Here is a 22103-nt window from a genome sequence, read left to right on the forward strand (position 1 = left end):
CAAGAAACAGTAAAGGGAGTGTTCTCTCTCAAAAAACATGATATAAAAAAAGATTATAGACTTTGAAGTGACTAAGTTCAAAGTTCAAATTTTGGTGTGTTGAAAAAGTCTTCTATGTGCCAAGTTCTGTACAGTAAATAGCACTTCTTATGTTATCTCATTTCATCCTTACAATAACTCTAATATTGGTATCCTTAAATTACCAATGAGGAAAAGTGAGAAGTTAAGTAACTAGCCTAACAGTAAATGAAAGAGACAAAGTACCTATGTCAGTATGACCTTGAGCAGGAGACAGGACATTTCTGCAATTGGAATTCACTGAGAAGACAACATATGTAATAATAAGCATCTGGCACACACTCAGTGGTATGTACTCAGCCCAATCTGTCCCTATTGAAACTAACTGCACAGCAATGAGATCGTCAGAGATTACAAATAAATATAAATTAAATCTACAATATGCTGTAAAGACATTTAGCTTCTCTTTTGGAGTCAACATTTCCCATAGCAGTTTGTGCACAAATTCAATACCCAACCTTTATGATTTCTTTAGCAGAAGGCCTGGGGGTTCTTGAATGATTAAGCATAAGCTATAAGCAAACCTTTTGTGTTTAAGCTTTCCTGTCAGTGTTTCCCACTTTCAGTCCATAACAGCTACCACATGTATCTACCTGAAACAAAATTAAAAATTCTGCTTCTGTAAAAAAATCAGCTATGTTTTATGGGTAAATTGCTTAAAACTGGTAAGATTCAGCTTTCTTAGCTGTAAATCAAGGTTAGTACAAACAAACCTAGTTGCGTTGAGGGGACAGATTAGCAATAATATACACCAAGTATTTACTCCACAGTTGATAACAGAATAAATACTGAATAAAAAACATCATTATCCCAGTCACAGATGCTCACAAAGTCAACAAAGGATAAAGGTTCAAAATTCCTAGTTTGTTCATCCCTTGTAAAATTTGTCTTATTGCATTTTATTTTCATACCTTTCTCCTACACTTGACTATAGACTCTTTTAAGATGATTTATATTAGAAAAAAAGAGTACTGTTACCAATCTGCATATCTAAAGTATACTACAACTAGCTACTAATTATATTTGTAAAATGTACCTGTATGATGTTTAGCGTGTCGCAGGAGTTGCTTCTGGAGCCTGAAGAGTCGTCCACAAGAGGGATGGGGACATACGTACTTCTTCTTCAGCAAATGCTGGTATTTAATGTGATGCTAACCCAGTAAAAGAAAGTGTAGGGAATAAAAACTAAGGCTTCCTGAAGCTCTTTTCTTTGCTAAGTGGTAAGCACTGAAGGAAAACCAAGTAACCAAATACTCTGTATGCGTAATGAGACAGTGTAGTAAAATAGTTAAGAACACTGGCCATGGAAATATACAGACCTGGGTTCCAAAGTGGGTTTGCCATTCACTAGCAGTGTGTTCTTAGGAGATGTATTTAAGTATTTCAAGCTCTAGTTTTCTTTTGTAAAATGGAGATAACCATAACTATCTCATGGTGGTATTGTGGGAATAAAGAAATCATACATTGTACAGTGCTTATTGAAGCAAATGACACACAGCAAAAACAGAGTGGCTATTATTGTAACAGAATCAAAAACCAAAAGTTAAAGCCTTAGTCCGACACAATACTAGCTGATAAAGATCAAACAGCCATTTCCAAAGCAGTATTTCACTTTGTTTTCTGCCAGACCTAAATATAAATGTATGTTTATATTCATTTTTTAAAAATCTACTTAGTTTAGAAAATTAAAAACAAAACCCAAACGAAAAGTCTTTTATTCATTCTACACAGTATCCAAATCACTGGTATAAGCTGCTAATTTAATTTTTTCCTAATACATTAAAATAAAACTTGCTACTCTTGTGTCTAGGTATGTTGTTACAATCATCTCTTCTATCAGAAATATTTATACCACATTGGGAAATGCTGCCACCCTGGGTAGAGTGCCCTGGCATCACAGCTCACAGCAACCTCCAACTCCTGGGCTTACGCGATTCTCTTGCCTCAGCCTCCCAAGTAGCTGGGACTACAGGCGGCCACCACAATGCCTGGCTATTTTTTGGTTGTAGTTGTCATTGTTGTTTGGCAGGCCCGGGCTGGATTCGAACCCACCAGCCCTGGTGTATGTGGCTGGTGCCTTAGCTGCTTGAGCTACAGGCGCCGAGCCAGCACATTTTTTTTCTAAACAAAACAGACTGTGCTGTGAATATGTCCACCAAACTTGATGTGTTGGAAACTTAATCTGGAATACAACAATGTTGAGAGAGCCTAATAGGAAATACTCAGGTCATAATGAATCCACCCTTCTCCAATGGGCTGACAGAGTAAGAAAGCCCTAGACAGATGCCAGCACCTTGTTTTTAGACTTCCCAACCTCCAGAACCACGAGCTAACAAATTTCTGCTCTTTATAAATTACCCAATCTCAGCTATTCTGTTATAGCAGCAGAAACAACGAAGACCCAAGACAGCATAACTAATTTTATATTTAAAGGACGATTTCCCTTTTCTTTTCTTTTTTTTTTTTTGAGATAGGATCTCATTCCATTGCCCAGGCTAGAGTGCAGGAACATCATCATAGTTCACTGCAACCTCAAACTCCTGGGCTCAAGCCATCCTCCTGCCTCAGCCACCCAAGCAGGTAAGACTAGAGGCACACACCACAGCACCTAGCTAATTTTTCTATTTTTAGAAGAGACGGGGTCTCACTCTTGCTGAGGGTAGTCTCAAATTCCTAAGCTCAAGCAGTCCTCTTTCTTGGCCTCCCAGAACGCTAGGATTAAAGGCAGGAGCCACCACACTCAGCAAAGAAAGATTTAATGTGTTAATGCTAATGATTATACAAGCCAACAAATTATGAAGTCGCATGAGGTATAAGAACAAGTAATGGGGGGGGGGCGGGAAGGGAAAATAAAACAAAAAAACAAAGAACAAGTAATAGAACATAATCTGAAAGGCTACCTTAAAATAACAACTTCACTGACCTGCAAATAGCGAGGGTGAGCAAGAACAGTTCCACATCCTTCCATCTCACACCGAACATACTGGATTGGAGGTTTTTTTCTATTACCAAAACGTAGAAGAAAAGTTAGCAACAGAAAAGTGGCATTCTAGACAGTGGCCAAATTTACTATAGGAAATTACAATTTTATAATATGAAGAATTAAAATCCCTTTACTAGTATATAGCTTTCATATAATTTGTGTCAAGAGTTTTAAAATGCTACAAATAATTCCCAAAAACATGAAGAGGAGGTATTAAGGTTTTTAAAAACTTCAATATCCTGCAGTGAAAATAAAAACATCGGTACATCAAAAAACATTAATAGCGCTGCTTTTGTAAAATTTGTAAATAGCCATTCATTCCCACACAATTACTCATAGTTCTAAATATGTGGGTAAAGTGCCTACCACCAAAATGAGGTCTAAAACAGTAGGAGTATAAATTTCTTACCTCCTTTTGGGTAAACGTGGACTTTTGTCATCTTTTCGCCTTCTTCCTCTCCTATAATTAAAGACAGAGTAACTACGTACATATTCTGTATTGAAACTTACAGAAAGAAGGATGGCTAAAGGCATAAGATATATTCAAGGGCAAAAGCAGGTGGCAGACACAAAGGATAACTCTAAATACATAAAGCCTTAGACATATCTGGCAATTAAGCAAGATTTTATTCTGAAGTAATTTCACTTTCAAATCAGTCTGCATCACAGATTAAATATACACCTTCAATAAACTATGCATTACTATGAAATCTTTTTATATAGCTTGATGTATTTATTACTTGAAGAATTGTTAGTCTATCATCAAAATTTTTAGTCAATTTAAAAAGTAGAAAAAAAGAATCTATTATCCAAAAAGCCTGAGAACATAAACTGTAGTAGATCATGAGGGATCTACACAATAGAACCAAAAGCTTAAATAATACATTTAAAAAAAAAAAAAAAAGCCTGTCTAATGAAACCGTCAGCTGCTTGAGGTCAAATTTTTAAATTACAAAAATATATATTTTTAAGTATGTATGTGTCAATCAGCATCCTTCCTCTCACTCCCCCTCTTTTCCACTAGTAGTTTCAAATGTTTGATTTTCATTTTTAGTAGTAATCGCCTACTCACTTCCTAGGAGGTTCTTCATCCTCCCTAATTTCATTTTCTTCTTCTTTCACCTCTACCTCTACTTCCACTTTAATTTCTTTCTTCTCTTTCTCTTCTTTCACCTTCCCTGATTTTCTCCGTGGTTTGGGGGTTTCCCTGAAAACACAAATGAATTTTAACACTGGTATTTCATAAAGGATATTTTCAAAGAAGAGTATGACAACAAATTAAAGCTTAAGAATATCACCAATTTATTATAAAATTATGGTCTTCAGTCAATGAAATACGATTTCTCACCAACTATTCCTCACATGCACAATATTTATCATACCTGTGGAATGATCCTCCAGGCTAAAAATGCCTGAGAATCAAACCTCACTATAAAGATTTGTAAAGATCAAAAAAAGAAAAAGAAGAAGAAAAAATTATGAGTATTCAGTTAATTCATAATACCTAAAATAAAATATGTAGACATCATAGAAATTTGGATATAACCAAAATAAAGTACTATTAAAGGAAGAGAGGACTGTATGAAGGTGTATTAGAATTACAAAACAAGTGTATAATTATTCATTTAATATTAATTCTATACCCATTAGTCTGGCAACAAGACAAAATAAAAATATGTAATAGTGCTTTCCTACTTATTTTTCACTGACATGTCTGGAGTGAAATATGAGACATGCCTTTCTAAGTGGGGTTTGTAGGTCTCATCTCTTGGGTCATCTTTGAATGGTATTTCCTCTTCGCTGATTAACATCTCTTCTTCCTCTTCTTCCTCATCACTACTAAAAATAAGCAAATAGAAATAATAAGTCTGGTTGTAAGGATCATGTCTGACTGAATTTATTTGGTAATTTATTTAGAAATTGCCAAAAATTCACATTAGATTATCTAGTTCATCCTTTTGAACTAGCTGGAATGTAATCTAGCTGAACTGCTAACTACCCGCTTTACCCTGAAGAGTAAAACCTAGAAGTAAAATACTAGACATGCAATCTGCAATCACTATTACATAAAAGTAAGGTGGTGACTACTTAATGGCACTAACAGTTAAAAAACAATTAATTTTGTACTACTACGCCTAGCTATCTGCTGTATCAAAAAGACTTATCAACAGACAAAAATCATGACTTAACCATAGAAGATACTGAAAAAGTCTCAAAACTCTAGTAAAAACATCCATACTTTACATTAGTGCTTAGCATGGAAGACGTCCCAAAACAGAAGGTATTTACTTAACATAGTCTCTCTGAACTATGTAATTAAAAATTACATGGTTATAGCTCTAATCACAATCAATGTGGAATTTCCTAACTTTAATATGAAAACTGAAGCTTATTTTTATTTTATGTATTTATTTATTTTTTGAGACAGAGTCTCAAGCTGTCAACCTGAGTGTTGTGGCGTCATAGCTCACAGCAACCTCAAACTCCTAGGCTTAAGTGGTTCTCTTGCCTCAGCCTCCCAGGTAGCTGGAACTACAGGTGCCTACCAAAATACCCGGTCATTTTTTTTTGTTGTTGCAATTGTCATTGTTGCTTTAGCTGGCCCGGATCAGGTTCAAACCCATCAGCCTCAGTGTATGTAGCCAGAGCCCTACCCACTGAGCCACAGGTGGGTAGGGCCGCCTGAATTTTTCTTATAGCTCAAATCTTTTCAAACAGAAAACATCATTTAATACAGTAATGCTCTATATCTCTCAAATGTTTAACTACTAAACATGAAAAGGTTTTTTTTTTTTTTTTTTTTTTACCTAATGCCACCTGGAGACTGATGCTCTTCTCCAACATCTGGAAAAAAAAAAAAGCCAAAAACCCTTTATTTTTATGTAGATATATTTTCTCTTATATCCAAGAGATTCCAAACAAATTACTGCATGAGGTAACTATACAAAGGAAGAATATCTGCAAGTTGTCCAGAACTCACCACATCCATCCCTGAAATCTAAGCGTTTAGGTAGCTCTTCCAACATTACATTTAAAATAAAAAAAGTAACTAGTTATAAGTAACCATACTCTATTAGTACTATACCATAATCAAGCTGATCTGTATTTGGTTCTGACTTGCAAATGAGCTGCAATGAACCAGTCTTGGACCGAGAGCTTCGGGTGTTCTCTGTGTCACGATGGCGAGAGACAGATGTCCTGCTACTACTACGCCAGCCCCGACTTGGTCTAGTTGCAGCAATAGAAACTTCCTGAGCAAGGGCAGAATTCGTGTCGTCTTCTTTCTCTTCCTTGGGATCTAGATAAAAACATATACTATTTTTTTAAAAGTCTATAGTCAACCAAAAACCATCTCTATGTCAATACAGTGACAGAAGAGAATAAATTAAATGGTCTTTAAACAAAAAAGAAAAACCCACAGATTTTTACTTAACAGAAAAAATAAGATGAGAAAAAAAGATAAAACATATCTTCAATATCATTACTCTCTAGAGCAGTAATTTTATATTGCTTCCCTACTAAAAAGTGCAATGCTAAATATGTATACTACACCCATGTAATTCAGTTCATAGAATCCTAATCTTTGGAGCTAAGCTTGAAAAAACTAGATTAAGTGGTCCTAGAAAGATAACTAGAACCACAGAGGCACTAAAAAAAAAATAAACTGTAGAACTATATGTCTCTTAGCTAAACGATCCTGTAATCAATTGTTTTTACTTAGAACTATACTATGAATTTGAATTACTCTATAGAGCAATCCTATGGCATATCAAAGTCCAACTCTACTGTTGCTGTTTGTTATCCTATGATATCTGCACACAAGCACACAAACAAAATGTTCCTGTTACCCCGTTATTTCTTCATATGTAAGGGTGAATGAAGACAGGCAGATCATCCTCTCCGGAATAAAAAATAAAAAGTTAACATTGGAAACTGGCTATCATACCACAAGTGGCTTGGAAGTGAGCCCATTTTGACAACAGAGGACTTTTAAATAATTTCAGAAGGATAAAGGTGTTCAAAATAAAATAAAATTTTAGGTCACAAGACCGAAACATCCAACTACATAAAAACAATTTTCTACATGGCAAAATCAGCTACAAGCAAAGCGTAACAATTGAATAAAAAAATGACACCTCAGTAAAAACATAGCTTTCAAGTGCACGAACAACATAAAAAGCTTAATCCACTCCTAACAAGAGAAGCTCAAATGAAAATGATAGTGTGGTATCATTTTTTACCTATCATCTCAGCAATGATCCACGTTTTGACAACACATGTGTACTACACCAAGGCTGGTTATTCTAATACACAGATAGTTTGAATATTAGCAAAACCTCTATAAAGGATAATTTGGCAATATATAACAGAACCTCAATAACTGACCACCTCTTTAGTTGACCTAATTTTCATAGAATGGTCATGCACCACATGTACTAAGGTCTAGTATCCTACATTGACCACCTCTGTATGTTGACCAGTTTACTACAATGCCTTGGGTAGTCAATTTAGAGGTTCTATTGCACAGGGTGTCCATAAAGTCCACTTTATATCAAAATTATAAATGCCTATACTTTCACATAAAATTTTACTAGAAATTTATCCTACAAAATTATATGTATATTTATAAAATGACTTATGTATAATTTTAAAGTAGTAGAAAAGTCAAAACAAAATATTCAAAGGGGACTGGTTTTATGAATTGTATGTGTGTACACATGTGTAAGATACAATACTTCTGGAAGGATATACAAGAAAGTGATAATACCCCAGAGAAAGTCTAAAAATATATCCAGTAATTTCATCTCTAACAATCTACTCCAGGAAATAAAACTGGCCCATGGAAGTTCACTGTAGCATATTTATAACAGCAAAGAAGAGAAGCAACTAACCCTCTGTCAATGAGAAAGTGTTTTAATAATTCATGACATATTACCATGAAGAAATATTATCTAGCAAGTGGCATCTATAAAAAATGGCATAGAACTGTTGGCAAAATAAGTGTTTAAAAAAAAGACACAAAACAACATACACAGTATGGCAATAATTTTGGCTAAAATTCTAAGTGTAAAAAATAGTTTCTTCCACTATGGACCAAGTGGTGACTGAGAGCTACTTTATCTTTAGCTATACTGTTTTAAAGCATTATCAGAATATCTATTAAAGCAATGGAATGAAATTAGTGCCTTTCTCATTCTTCTTCTGAGCTATTTTAATCATAAAATGTAAAAGGTGAAATCTTAAAGACCATCTGATCTAAGTACAACTCAGTAAGTTTTACCCATAAAGTAACTGGAAGCCCAAAGGAGACAACTTGTTCAAAAACACAAAGTTAGATAAGAACACCTAGACAGAGATCATGTTTTGAGATTAAATAACCAAGGACTTTTCTATCTAGGTCATGACTACTTTTAAAAGAATTTCTTTAAAGAGAGCAAATTCAACACTTTATATGAAGGACAGCATTTAAAAGAAAGAAAAATCTTTCTTTTCCTCAATCCAACTCCACCAAGTTAGAGACTTTGAATCTACTCCATAACCTCTCCTACTCTCAAAAGCTCTTTTTTCTCCAGGATAAAAGAAATGTATGCCAAGCAACTTCCCAGAATGGTCTTATCCAATGGATAAAGGATGCCAATTTGATGAGAACAGCTTATCTTTATGAATAAATTTAGTACAGTACACTGGCCTATCTTATTGAATACCACATCTAACCCCTAAAACTCTAGCCTTAAAAGTATATATATTTTAAAAAGCACTGTCCAGCGTGTGAAAACAAAAACGCCCATCCACAGAAGCACACACACATAATGAACAAAAACTGTCAGAATTAGCACTGTAGAAAGTCTGGAAAATATTTTAAAGGTTTACAAAAACCAAGGTTTATAGATGAATCAAGAAAAAAGTGAGTTCAGCAAGACATTTTTATTACAGTCCAGTTCATAACTGCCAAGCCATGGAAGCAGCCCAAATGGCCATCAACCCATGAATGGATTAACAAAGTGTGGTATCTGTATACTATGGAATACTATTCGGCCATAAAAAGATGGAGACTTTACATCTTTTATGTTTACCTGGATGGAGTTGGATAGTAAAGTATCTCAAGAATGGAAAAAAAAAAAAGTATCCAAGGTACTCAATACTACTATAAAACCAATACATAATCATCTACATATATTCATATGAATGATAAGACACAACTATAGTGCAGGGAGGAGGAGAGAAGAGGAGGGACATTATTTGGTGGTATTCGCCTATTGTGCACAAGGCAACAGTACATTTCAAAACTATTAAAAGAGTATAAATGTTTTACCACAACAAGTGAGATGGTTATGTTAATCAGTTTGATTTAAGCATTTCACATTATATATCAAATCAGTATACTGTACCCCATAAATGTGTACAGTTATGATTTAATAAAAATTTAAAAAGCCTGTAATCCCAGCAACTCGGGAGGCTGAGGCAAGAGAATCTCTTAAGACCAACAGCTGGAGGGTGCTGTGAGCTATGACGCACAGCACTCTACTGAGGGTGACAAAGACTCTGTCTCAAAAATAAATAAATAGTTAATTAAATAAAAATTTAAAAAAGGCATTTAAGCAAATCTCAGTAGTATCCTTTATTGAACACCAAGTTAAAGGAACAGTGCCTTTAAAGACTGCAAAGATCTTTAAAAAATATGCTCAAAGAGCTAACAGAAATCATTGACAAAGAACTTAAAGAAATGAGAAAAACCATGTTTCAACAAACACAGACTACCATTAAGCATACCAACATAAAAAAAGAGTTCCAGAAGGAGAATAGAGAATGGATATAAAGAATATTAAAAGAAACTTTTGAAGGAAACTTTCAACTTTAATAACAGCCACCAAAAAACAAGTAAAATAAAAGAAAGATACCAACACCCAGACACATTATTATCAAATGGTCAAAAGCCAAAGAATCATGAGAACAGCAAGAAGTGACTCATTGGGGAAAAGGGATTTTTTAGTAAGATCAACAGCCTAATTCTCATCAGAAACCATGGATGCCAAAAGGCAGTGGGAAGACATATTTAAGGAGATGAAAAGTAAAAACTGTCAAGAATTCTGTAGTTGGCAAACTGATCCTTTAAAAATGAAGGAGAAAAAAAAAAAATGAAGTAAGACATTACCAGAAAAATAAAAACTGAGTTTGTTGCTAGCAAATCTGCTCAACAAAAAATGCTTTAAGGATTCTTCCAAGCTGAACTAAAAAAGACACTAGATGAAAACTTAAAGCCATAATAAAAACACTGGTAAAGGTAGTTACACAGTCAAAAGAGAATAGTATTAATGCATTTTTGGTTGGTAACACACAGGAAAAAGGCCTAAGGGGATCCTTATCAGTAATTACTTTAAATGTAAAGGAATTAAACTCTCAAACCAAATGGTAGAGAAAAAGCAAATGGATTTTAAAAAATGACCCATTTATATCTGTCTGTAAGAGAGTCACTTTAGATCCAAAGACACAAATAGGTCCAAAATAAAAGAATGGAAAAAATATTTCATGAAAATAGTTAAGTAAAAGAGAACTGAGATGATTCATTAGTTTCCTGGCACTGCTGTACCAAATTACAACAAATTGAATACACTTAAAACAATAGAAATCTATACTGTTATAATTCTGAAGGCTATAAACCCAAGATCAACATGGTAGCAGAGCCACACTCCCTCTTAGACTGTAAGTAGAATCATTCCCTACCTCTTCCTAGCTTTTGGTAGTGGCCAACAATCCTTGAATTGCAACTGCTAACTTCAATTCTATTTCTGTCATCACATGGGGGCCCCACCCACGGCCATATGTCTTGTCTCTGGCTTCTCTCTTCTTACAAAGACATCTGTCATGATGATTAGGGCCTACCCTAACTAAGTATAAACCCATCTTAACTTAATTACATCTGTAAAGACTATTTCCATTTAAGTTCACTTTTGTTGGTACTAAAGGACAGAACCTCAATACATTTTGGGTGGAACAAAATTCAAGAAGTAGTAGTCTACATCTTCTAGCCCACTAAAATTCATGTCTTTCCAATATGCAAAACACATTCACCTAATTGCAACATCCCAGTATCTTGACTGGTTCCAGCATCAACTCTAGGTCTGAAATCTTAACTAACACCAAAAGTCTCATTATCTAAATTAGGGTTGTCCAATCTTTTGGCTTCTGTAGGCCATACTGGAAGATGAGTTGTCTTGGGTCATGCATTAAATACACAAACACTAACGAGATCTGATTAGAAAAAAAAAAGTCCACACATAATTTTCATGATATCTGCCACCACAGGTAAGTAAGTTCTCACATAGTAATCCTAATTATGCAGCTGCCCATTCTGAGAGTTTTTAAAATAGTCAAGCAGGTCCCAAGTTTACAATCACTAATGTAGAAAATGTACAAATTTAAGTAATAAAATGTCTTTGGGTTTTTTTGATGTTTTCATTATAGAAATAAAAGAAAAGTGGGCAACATAAAACCAGTGGAATATTTGACATTGTATTGAGCAACTAATGCAATCAATATCTTGTTTGGTGGAAGTAGTTGGAATTCTCAGTGAGTTCTCAAGGTGTCATCAGATACTTTGACTCTAATTTTACTCTCAATGTACTTCATCCATGAAAATAGTTGCTCGAAAATTAGGTGCAGCCCAAAATTGATGCCATTAATAAGGCATGATTGTGAAGTGAGGGATATTTGTCTCTGAGAAAATAGGACATGTAAGAGTCTAATAAAGAGACATGATTGAATTTTTCTTTAAGTAGAATGTCAGATTGCAGCTCTACACATTCCTTTTGAAGATCTGCAGGTAACATATTTATGTCAACTGAAAATGGAGCTGCAAATGCATGAAAATACTGTTTTCCCTGGAAATCTTGAAATCTGTTTTCAAATTCCTATATAAAATCGAAAAGAAAGGCTACATATTTTTTGCTGTTCATAGGACTATGTCTAGCCAACACGTTAAATGCATAAAATCATCTGCCTTAATTTAAGCTTGTCATATCAGTTTCACGTGGAACACTATTATGGTTTGAAATACTGTATTGATAAGTTTGTTTTCACCTTGAAGATGCATGTATAGCTCATTTAAATGAATCGTTAAAAATCCACTGAACGCCTGTGGCTCAGTGACTAGGGCGCCAGACCCATATACTGAGGGTGGCGGGTTCAAGACTGGCCTCAGCCAAACGGCAACAAAAAATAGCCAGAGGATGTAACGGGCGCCTGTAGTTTCAGCTACTTGGAAGGCTGAGGCAAGAGAATCACCTAACCCCAAGAGCTAGAGGTTGCTGTGAGCTGTGACGTTATGGGCACTCTACCGAGGGAGATAAAGTGAGACTCTGTCTCTAAAAAAATAAATAAAGAAATAAAAATCCACTAAGAAGTTAAATCTGTAAGCCATCTAGTTCTGGCACATACTAGGTTTTTAATACCATAAACAACTCAGTAACACTGCAAATCATAAAAACTTTTCAACATTTGGCCTCAACTTAGCCATCTTACTTCTTAGGAGTAAATGATGTCACCATGGTCAGCTTCAATATGTTGAAGGAATTCCTCTGATGACTGAATCCCTTAGCCCTTAAGAAATTCAGTCTTGGTAATTTGCATAATGCTGTCCATTTTTAAAGCTTTTGTGCATAAATTTTCTTGATGTATTCTGCAATGCTACCTAATTAAACTTGAGTTTTGGTTGGCAAACTGCATCATCTTCTATTAATTTTGTAAGTCTTTCTCTTTCACCTACCATCACCATCGTGTGATCAGCAACGACACCAGACATGTTGACAATGGACAAAGAAAATCACGTTAACATATTTTTTAGTGTTTCAAATAATCTCTTGGTTTAGTTGTGTCTCTCTTTTCTTTTTTTTGCAGTTTTTGGCCGGGACTGGGTTTGAACCCACCTCCGGCATATGGGGATGGTGCCCTACTCCTTTGAGCTACAGGCACCGCCCTCAGTTGTGTCTTTTAATGGCACACTAAAGAAACTATTTCTTCAGTGATATTGTATTTGTCATCAATAACTCTAATAAAAATGGCAAGTTGAGCTGTATTTGCAGCATAAGTGATGCCATCCATCATCAAAGCATAAAATTTTAAATTAGCAGCTTTACTCTCTAAATTTCTTTTGAGAGATTTTCCAGTTTCTTCAATTCACCTGGATAGTCTAGTGTAACAAACCAATTTTAGAAATATCCCCCTTTCTTTCAGGGCAAATTGTATCTGCCATGCTTTTCTTTTTTTTGCAGTTTTTGGCCGGGGCTGGGTTTGAACCTGCCACCTCCGGCATATGGGGCCGGCGCCCTAATCCTTTGAGCCACAGGCACCGCCCCTGCCATGCTTTTCATATACTGCTTAATCAACGTGCCAGCAGTAAATGGCTTTGATTGCTTCTTGCTATTAAATATGCTACCACATAACTAGCTTTCACAATGGAATTTATCCAAGTTGTAACCTTTTAAAAAAACTTTTATTGAGAAGACATTTTTTTCAATTCCACTATTTTGTCCTATCACACAAAGCTTCACACGCACTGAATTTAGCAGCATGTTTTTGTGTATAACCCCTTTTCAAATTATATAAAGTTTTTGAAAATTTGTACAAATTAAGCAGAGTGCCTTACTGTTTGCCTCAAAAAGTAGTCATTTGTCTACTTTTCACTGAACAATTTTCCTTCATATCTCTCTCTCTCTCTCTCTATATATATATATATATATTGCATCCTATTTTGAGACTTTGTAGAACCCATGCTGGGATTTATTAATTAATTAATTTATTTATGTATTTGAGACAGAGTCTCACTTCGTTATCCTCAGAGTGCTGTAGTATCATAGCTCACAGCAACCTCAAACTCTTGGGCTCAAGTGATCCTCTTGCCTCAGCCTCCCCAGTAGCTCAGACTACAGATGCCCTGCCCCTCTACTTTAGAGACGGGGTCTTGCTCTTGCTCATGCTGGTCTCCAACTCTTGAGTTCAAGCAATCCACCCACCTCAGCTTCCCAGATGGCTTAGACCACAGGCATGAGCCACTGTGCCTGGCCTCCATGCTGTGATTTAAAAAATAATAATAGATAAGCAACTATATTGACTTCTATTATGAAAATAAATTGACAAGAATATAGAAAGCAAAGTTTGCATCCTTCCACATCTCAGCTGCTGATACAGGCAAAGCAAAGAGCCAAGTGTGAAGCACAACAGGTGATGTACAAAGAATGGAAATGCCCTCAATTATCAAACAAAAAATGTTTACATGACTTCTAAATAATGCCTAACACATTGCAAAGGTAGACTGAAACATCACTGATAACTGCTGCCTCAGCAAGTGACCACAGACGCACGTAACATCTAATGGTGTCAATTTTGACTATCTGTGCTAAGAAGATAACACACTGGAAGTCATACAGCACTATAACACTGAAGCCACGCGTGGATACAAATAGTGAGCATGTACATGTTTATTTTATGTAACACTGTGACATGACACTGTCATCTACAAAGTTCACAAGTGAACTGTACAAATGAGTTCCACAAAAAAAAAAAAAAAAAAAAAAAATCACACATGAAAATACTCACAGTTTTAAGTAAATTCACGATTTTGTGTTGGGTGGTAAACATGGCCATCTTGGACAGCAAGGGGCCTACAAGTTGGACATCCCTGAACTAAATCATTCAAATCAGTTATATGTGAGTGAGACTTGAGGTATGGCCCATTAAAGAGCAAATTCCTCTTCAACTCTGGATCTGGAAAACCAGAAAACAAGTCATCTGCTTCCAAAATACAATGTTCTGACAGGCACAGAATGACTATTTCCACATCAAAAGGGGGAAACTGGAAGAAAAAAGGGCCATGGGTCCCTGGCAAGCCCAAAACCCAGCAAAGCAAATTCCATTAGATTTTAAGGCCTAAGAATAATCCTCTATGGATCAATGCTTTGTACTCTGGGCCCACTGGAGCAACAATGCTGCCCTCTAGCACCAAGTTGTATTATATGACCTGGCTTCTGCATTTGTGGGTCTATTCTCAGAATTATTCTTTTATTTCATCTTGTCTCTCTCCTTTTCAGTCCAGTCTGGCAGTGTTTCAGCTGTTATAAAATTCTGAAAAACCTTGTCAGTCTCTCATGTATTTCACAAGGTCTAAGCCTCCTAACAAGAGAATCCTCCACAGATATTTCCTGGATTATTTCATCTCTACTCTGGTAACTGCTGAGATGGTTGACTGGATCCACAAGTCACATACCTAATCTCTTTAGAAAACAGTTGCCCAGTCACACCCTCGGTCCTACTACCAAATACACTATCTGGAGAGACTGAAAAATTTCCAAATTGTCAATTGCTGATTCCTTTTTGCTAAATATTTCATTCCTCAGTTTATCTCTTTCCTTTCACATTTTAGTATAGCAAAGCACAGAAATGAGAAACACTAGGCTGCACCTTTCTGTATACACTTCACTTGGAAATCTTCTTAGCTAAACATCCAGATTCATCACTCACAAGGTCTACTTTCCACTCAGTGACAGAATACAATTCAGTCATATTCTCTACAACTTAATAACAAAGGTTAACTTTTATCTCACTATCCAGTAACATGTTTATCATTTCCTTCTGATGCCTTCTCACACTCTCTTTAACATCCATTATTTCTGTCAATCTTCCATTTAAGGTTACCTAGGCTGCTTTTTCAATCAAGCACCTCAGAAAATACCCAGCAGACATCCATTAAGGCATTTTGTTACACCCCACTTCCAATGCCAAAACCTTGTTAGTTTCCTAGGAATGTCATAATAAATTACCACAAAGGCTTATTAACCTACATCCATTTTTAAATGTTACATACACAGGTACCTGAGCCAGGACTTCAATATCTTCTTGGGAAAACAATTTAAACCATAAAGGTGGTCCTACTAATATCAAACAAAATACACTTCAATTCAAAAACGGTTACAAGATACAAAGAACACAACATAACACATAAACGCAATCAACTCTGAAGATATAACATGAACTTAGCTAATGTACCTCCAAAATATATGAGGCAAAACTTGACAGAATTGAAGGGAGAAATAAATAAAAATGAAATAGAGACTTCAACACCCCACTTTCAATAATAGAACAACTTTCCTCATTTATATAGCAATAAGTAAAGAAAAAAAGAACCAATCAGAAGTTCAGTAAAAAGTTACAGGAATCGAGCAATACTATAAAAAAATTAGACTTGACAGCTATCTATAGGATGTTCCACACAACCGAATATACAATCTTCTCTACACAGCACATTCCCCAGGGTAAAGCATATATTGAGTGACAAAGTAAGTCTCAATAAATTTTAACAGACTGTGATCATATAAAGCATATATATGTTCTCTGGCCACAACAGAATGAAACTAGAAATCGTTATTAGAAGGAAAACTAGAAAATTCACAAATATGTGGTAATTAAATAAGATGCTGTTAAACAAGCAATGGATCAAAGAATTCATAAGGAAAATTGAAAATAAAAACAAAGCATATCAATACTTAGGGACAATAGTAAAAGCAATAAGCAGAGGGGAGTATCTACGTTAAAATAAAAAACAAAATCACATGCCTTAATCAATCCTAACATCATCCCCTAAGGAACTAGAAATATATATCAAAAAAAAAAAAAAAGAACAAAGTAAACCCAAAGCTAGTAGAAGAAAGGAAATAAAGATGACTAGAAAAGAGGTAAGTAAAATATGAAAATGAAGCACCAATACACAAATATCTAAAACCAAAAGTTGATTCTTTGGAAAAAAAAAAAAATCAACAAAAACCAACAAAATTCTGGCTAAACTGAGGGAAAATAGAAGACCCAAATTACTAAAATTAGAAATCAAAGTAGGGACACTACTAGTGAAATAAAGATAGGAAGAACACAGTGAACAATTTTATACAAACAAATTAGTTAACCTAGAAAATAAACTTACTGGATTCACAAATTACAAAAAAACAATAGAAAAAGAAATAAGAAATATGAACACATATTTAAAAAGTAGACAAACAAACCTATAAATAATAACCTCCCAATTAAAAAGACCAAGAATAAATGATTTCCCTGGTGAATTCTACTAAACAAAGAATTAGTTCCAGTGTTTTCTCAAACGTTTTCCAAAAAATAGAAGATGGAATACTTCCCAACTCATTCTATTAGGACAGAGTTACTGATACTAAAGCCAGAAAAAGACACCACAAGAAAACTATTAATATAAGCCAATATCCCCTGCAAATCAAATATAGCAGCACATTGAGATTAAACATAATTATCAATTGGAACATACTGCAGGATTATGAAGGTGGTTCAAAACACGCAAAAAAAATGTTATACCTCATTAATAGACAAGAAAAAAAGCACAACCATCTCAATTAATGTAGAAAAAGCATTAACAGAACAAAGAGAAAAAAACGCAATCATCTCAACTAATGTAGAAAAAGCATTTGACAAAATTAAACATTTGTGATTAGAACACAAACCGTGTTAAGAATAGAATGGAACTTCCTCAACTTGATAAAAGACCATTTATAAAAATCCCAGAGCTCACATAGTGGCAAAAGACTAAGTTCTCCCTAAGATTAGGAACTAGACGAGGATGTCACCTTTCTTCACTTTTATTCAACACTGTTCTAAGAATGTTCTAGCCACAGTCATTAGGCAAGGGAAAACAAAAAGGCAACTGAATTGGAAAGGAAGAAGTAAAACTGTATTTCTACTTGGAGATCAAATGGTTTCACATATAGAAAATTCTAAAAAATTCACAAAAAACCTATTAAAGGCAATACAAAAATTCAGCAAAGTGGCAGACTATAAGATCGCCTAAAATTCAATTGTTTTAAATATATTATATTAGCAATGAACAAAAGGAAAATTAAGATGGTAATTCTCCCATAATAGACTGAATGTAATCCCTATCAAAACCACAGCTTCTTTTTCTGCAGAAATTGACAACCTGATCCTAAAATTCATGTAAAAATCTAAAATACTCAAATTAGCCAACACCATACTAAAAAAGAACAATGTTAGAGGACTCACTTTATTCTTCCCAATTTCAAAACTTTACTGCAAGCTACAGTAATCATTACAGTGTGGTACTGGCATAAAGGTAAGCACACTTAGACCAATGAACTGAACTATGAGTCAAGATATAAACCCATCAAATGATTTTCAGTAAGGCTGCCTAGACCATTCAATGGGGAAAGCACAGCCTTATCAACAAATGGTGCTGGGAAAACTAGATATGTATATGCAAAGAATGAAGTTGAACTATTACTTTATGCCATAAATAAAAATTAAGTCAAAACAAATCAAAGATCTATTTAAGAGCTAACGCTAAAAAAATGTTCAGAAGTGATGATAACCTACAGAATGGGAGAAAATTCTTGCAAATCATGTATCTGATGAGGTCTAATATCCAGAATATTAGTTTGGATATTTGAATAATAGTTTTTCAATCTAACAAAAAAAAAAGAAACCCAATTGAAACATAGGGAAAGGACTTAAACAGATACTCCTCAAAAGATATACAAATGGCAAAAATGTACATGAGAAGATGCTCAACAAGAGTCATTAGTGAAATACACACAAGACTACTTCGCGCCTACTTCTTCTGTCAATGGAAGCCCATTCACTGTCTATGCAGAATGTGCCCTGCTCTGTAAACTTTCTTACTCTGTAAACCCTTCTCTTTCTCAATACAACTTGTGTCATGCTTGCTTTAAAAAAAAAATAAAAAAGAAAAGCACAAGTGTTGGCAAGGATGTAGAGAAACTGAACCCTTGTTCATTGCTGATGGGTATGTAAAATGAAGCAGTCACTGAACAGCACAGTTGGCATGTCCTCAAAACCTTGAACACAGAATTACCATTATGACCCAGCAATTCTACTCCTAGATATATAAATCAAAAGTTAAAAAAACAGGTATTTAAACAAATACTTAAACATGAAATGTTTACAATTCACAAAAGCCAAAAATGTGGAAAAGATCCAAATGTCCATTAATCACTGAATGGATAAACCAAACGCCACATATAAACATAACAATTTTTTTTACTCAGCCATAAAAAGGAATGAAGTATTAATACATGCTACAATATGGATGCACCTTAAAAACACTGTACAACAGACACCAGATATAAAAGCCACATACTCTATGAATCCATAAAATATCCAGTATAGGTAAATTCATAGAGACAAAAAGTAGATTAATGTCTGTTGGAGTTAAGGAATAGAAACAACAGCTTTTAATGATACAGGGATTTTTTTTTTTTGGTGGTGATGAAAATATTTAGAACAAGATAGAAGTGATGGTTGTAGGAACAGTGTAAATGTGCTAAATGTCACTGAACTGTGTGCTTTAAAATGATTCATTTTTTATGGTTAGTTTTTTGTTACATGAATTTCACCTCAAAACACACATGCGCACACACAAAAGCACTATCAGGTTTCTAGAGTAGAAACTGACAACAAAAAGATAACCCATACATTAACATAAGCAATCCTAACCAGATAAGAAAATAACCAAGTTTCTTCTGGTGGTACTTCAAAGAAAATTTCTAGCTGTTTTTAATAAATAGCAGTTAACTTTGACAAGGTTCCTTGATATACGAATAAAAAAGAAGAGAAAAGGCCAGAGTACTGATAGCTTCAGTCAAAGAAGGTATCTGACAAGTCACTACCAGAGATACAAGGAGAACAGTAAATGCAACTAGAGTTAGTCCTTCAACAATACAGCTTTTCAATAGTCCACTCATCTCTGGATGTTTTTCAATAAATATATTGAAAAAAATGTGGAAGATTTGTGGCAAATTGAAAAAACAGATTAGCCATATAGCCTAGAAATACTGAATATGTGTATGTCATGAATGCATAACTATATGTAAATACAAGCTTATCATTTACCACAAATCTACTATAAAGTTAAAATTAACTAAAAATTACATCCACAAAGATAGTCTTACAGACCATCCATGGCATATTCTACAGTTGAGACAAATGTAAAAACCATTAAAATGTAGTATGACATCCTAACTGCACAAAACTGTAGTATGTACTGTACTACTTTAATAATTTTGTAACCACCTCTGGCTGCTAATCCAATGAATGCAACTGTGTTGAGTATTCACTTAAAATGCTGAGGATAATCATCTCCACATGAGCAGTTGTCTTTACAGGAAATTGAGTATTGTAGTAAAAGTGATCTCTCACAGTTCTATCATATTTTGCATGGTATTTAGTGCAATGCTGTAAAACTTGAATAACATCATGAGACCCCTATAAAGTGCCACTAGTTATGTTGCAAACACTCCCAAGAAGCAGAGAAAAGTCATGGCAGTGTAAGAGAAGGTTGAATTGTGTGATATGTACTGTAGGTTTAGACCTGCACATGTGGTTGCCTGCCAATTCAAAATGAATGTGGTGTAAAGAACCATTGTAAAAAAAAAAAAAAAAAAGTAAGTAAATTTATGAAGCTGTTGCTACAGCTACACCAGCAGGAATGACTCTAATATGATTGGAAATAACAAAGTTACTATCATATATGAAAACAAAGTAAAAGAAAGGTAAAGAATCTAAAACTGGAGAATTTAATGCCAACAAAGAATGGCTTGATAATTTTACAAAGAAAAATGTCAAGGTAATAGAAGAAACATCTTCTGTTAACCAAGAGTCAGCAGATCAATTCCCAGATGCCATTAAGGAAATCATTGAGAAAAATTGCCTGAACAGGTTTTTAATGCAGATATAGGTGCCCTGTGCTGAGGGCGAGGGGGGTGGGGGATGCCACTAAGGACATTATTAATTAGAAGTGAGCACCAGGACAGAAAAAGGTTCTATTATTTTGTGCAAATGCAGCTGGGTTTATGATCAGGACTACCCTTAGTTATAAAGCTGCTAACTCTCCAGCCTTGAAAGGAAAAGATAAAAACCAGCTGCCAGTTTTTTGATTGTACCACAAGAAAGTCTAGACAATGACAATCATTTTTCAGATTGGTTCTATCGATGCTTTGTCCCTGACATCAGGAAGTATCCTTGCCAGTAAGGGATTGCCTTTTAAAGTTAAGTTCTGATATTTGACAATGCCTCTGGACACCCAGAATCCCAAGAGTTTAACACTGAAGGTCTCAAATTGATCTACTTGATGCCCAAACACATCTCTAATTCAGCTTCTGGATTAGTCATAAGGATCTTTAAGGCACATTACACTCAATACTCTACAGAAAGGACTATCAGTGCAATGAAAGAGAACCCCAACAGAGAGAACATCACAAAAGTCTGGAAGGATTATACCACTGAAATTGTCATCACTGTTACGGAAAATGCCATGGATACTATCAAGCCTGAAACAATAAATTCCTGCTTGAGAAAAATGTCTCCAGATGTTGCATATGACTCTACAAGATTTACAACATAGCCAATCAAGGAAATTAAAGAGATTGTTGATATGGCAAAAAAAGATGGAGGGGAAAGTGTTTTAAGATATGGGTTTCGGAGAAATTCAAGAAGCAACAGACCCCACACTAGAGGAATTAACAGAATATGTCCTGATGAAGGCAAGTGTTTCTGAGCCAGTAATATTGAGGAAAACTATGGAGAAAAAGCAGTGCCAGAAAACACAGAAAAGACAATTTGGCCCTAATTATTCAAGATTGCTTTTCACTTCTTTTAGGACATGAATCCTTCTAGGATATGGGCACTGAAACTAAGGCAAATGGTGGAAGAAGGATTGGTACCACATGGAAATACTTTATTAGAGAAATGAAAACGCAAAAGTCACACAGAAAATATTATGTATTCCCAATAAACTTGCACTGCTTCTCCTTCCACTTTATCCACCTCTTCTGCCTCTGTCACCTCTAAAACCCCAGGATCAACGCCTCCTCTTCCAAGTCCTCCTTAGTGTATGTAATGTGTTGACAACAAGGTAGAAGGAAGACCTTTGTGAAGAGCCACTTTCACTTAATGAATACATTTTTTCTTCCTATGGCTTTCTTAATAACATTTTTTCTCTAGC

General features: G+C 34.9%; 1 protein-coding gene across 4 annotated transcripts in view; it reads right to left on the bottom strand.

Annotated features, from left to right (window-relative positions):
- The window catches only part of ZFP91 (ZFP91 zinc finger protein, atypical E3 ubiquitin ligase), a 47419-nt gene that overhangs the window by 2082 nt on the left and 23234 nt on the right, over positions 1 to 22103 (bottom strand). The window contains exons 3-10 of one of the 4 annotated variants that reach the window (XM_053560212.1): positions 6147 to 6359; positions 5869 to 5905; positions 4799 to 4897; positions 4134 to 4268; positions 3471 to 3521; positions 3002 to 3080; positions 1115 to 1229; positions 265 to 318 (exon numbers count right to left, since the gene is read on the bottom strand). In XM_053560212.1, coding sequence (XP_053416187.1) covers positions 265 to 318; positions 1115 to 1229; positions 3002 to 3080; positions 3471 to 3521; positions 4134 to 4268; positions 4799 to 4897; positions 5869 to 5905; positions 6147 to 6359 — 783 coding nt within the window. Of the gene's footprint in view, positions 1 to 264; positions 319 to 1114; positions 1230 to 3001; positions 3081 to 3470; positions 3522 to 4133; positions 4269 to 4798; positions 4901 to 5868; positions 5906 to 6146; positions 6360 to 22103 lie in introns of all 4 variants that reach the window. The other 3 variants (XM_053560211.1, XM_053560214.1, XM_053560213.1) reach the window with 3 other exon arrangements.

The sequence above is a fragment of the Nycticebus coucang genome, chromosome 14 (assembly GCF_027406575.1).
Source record: "Nycticebus coucang isolate mNycCou1 chromosome 14, mNycCou1.pri, whole genome shotgun sequence".
Lineage (NCBI taxonomy): Eukaryota > Metazoa > Chordata > Mammalia > Primates > Lorisidae > Nycticebus > Nycticebus coucang.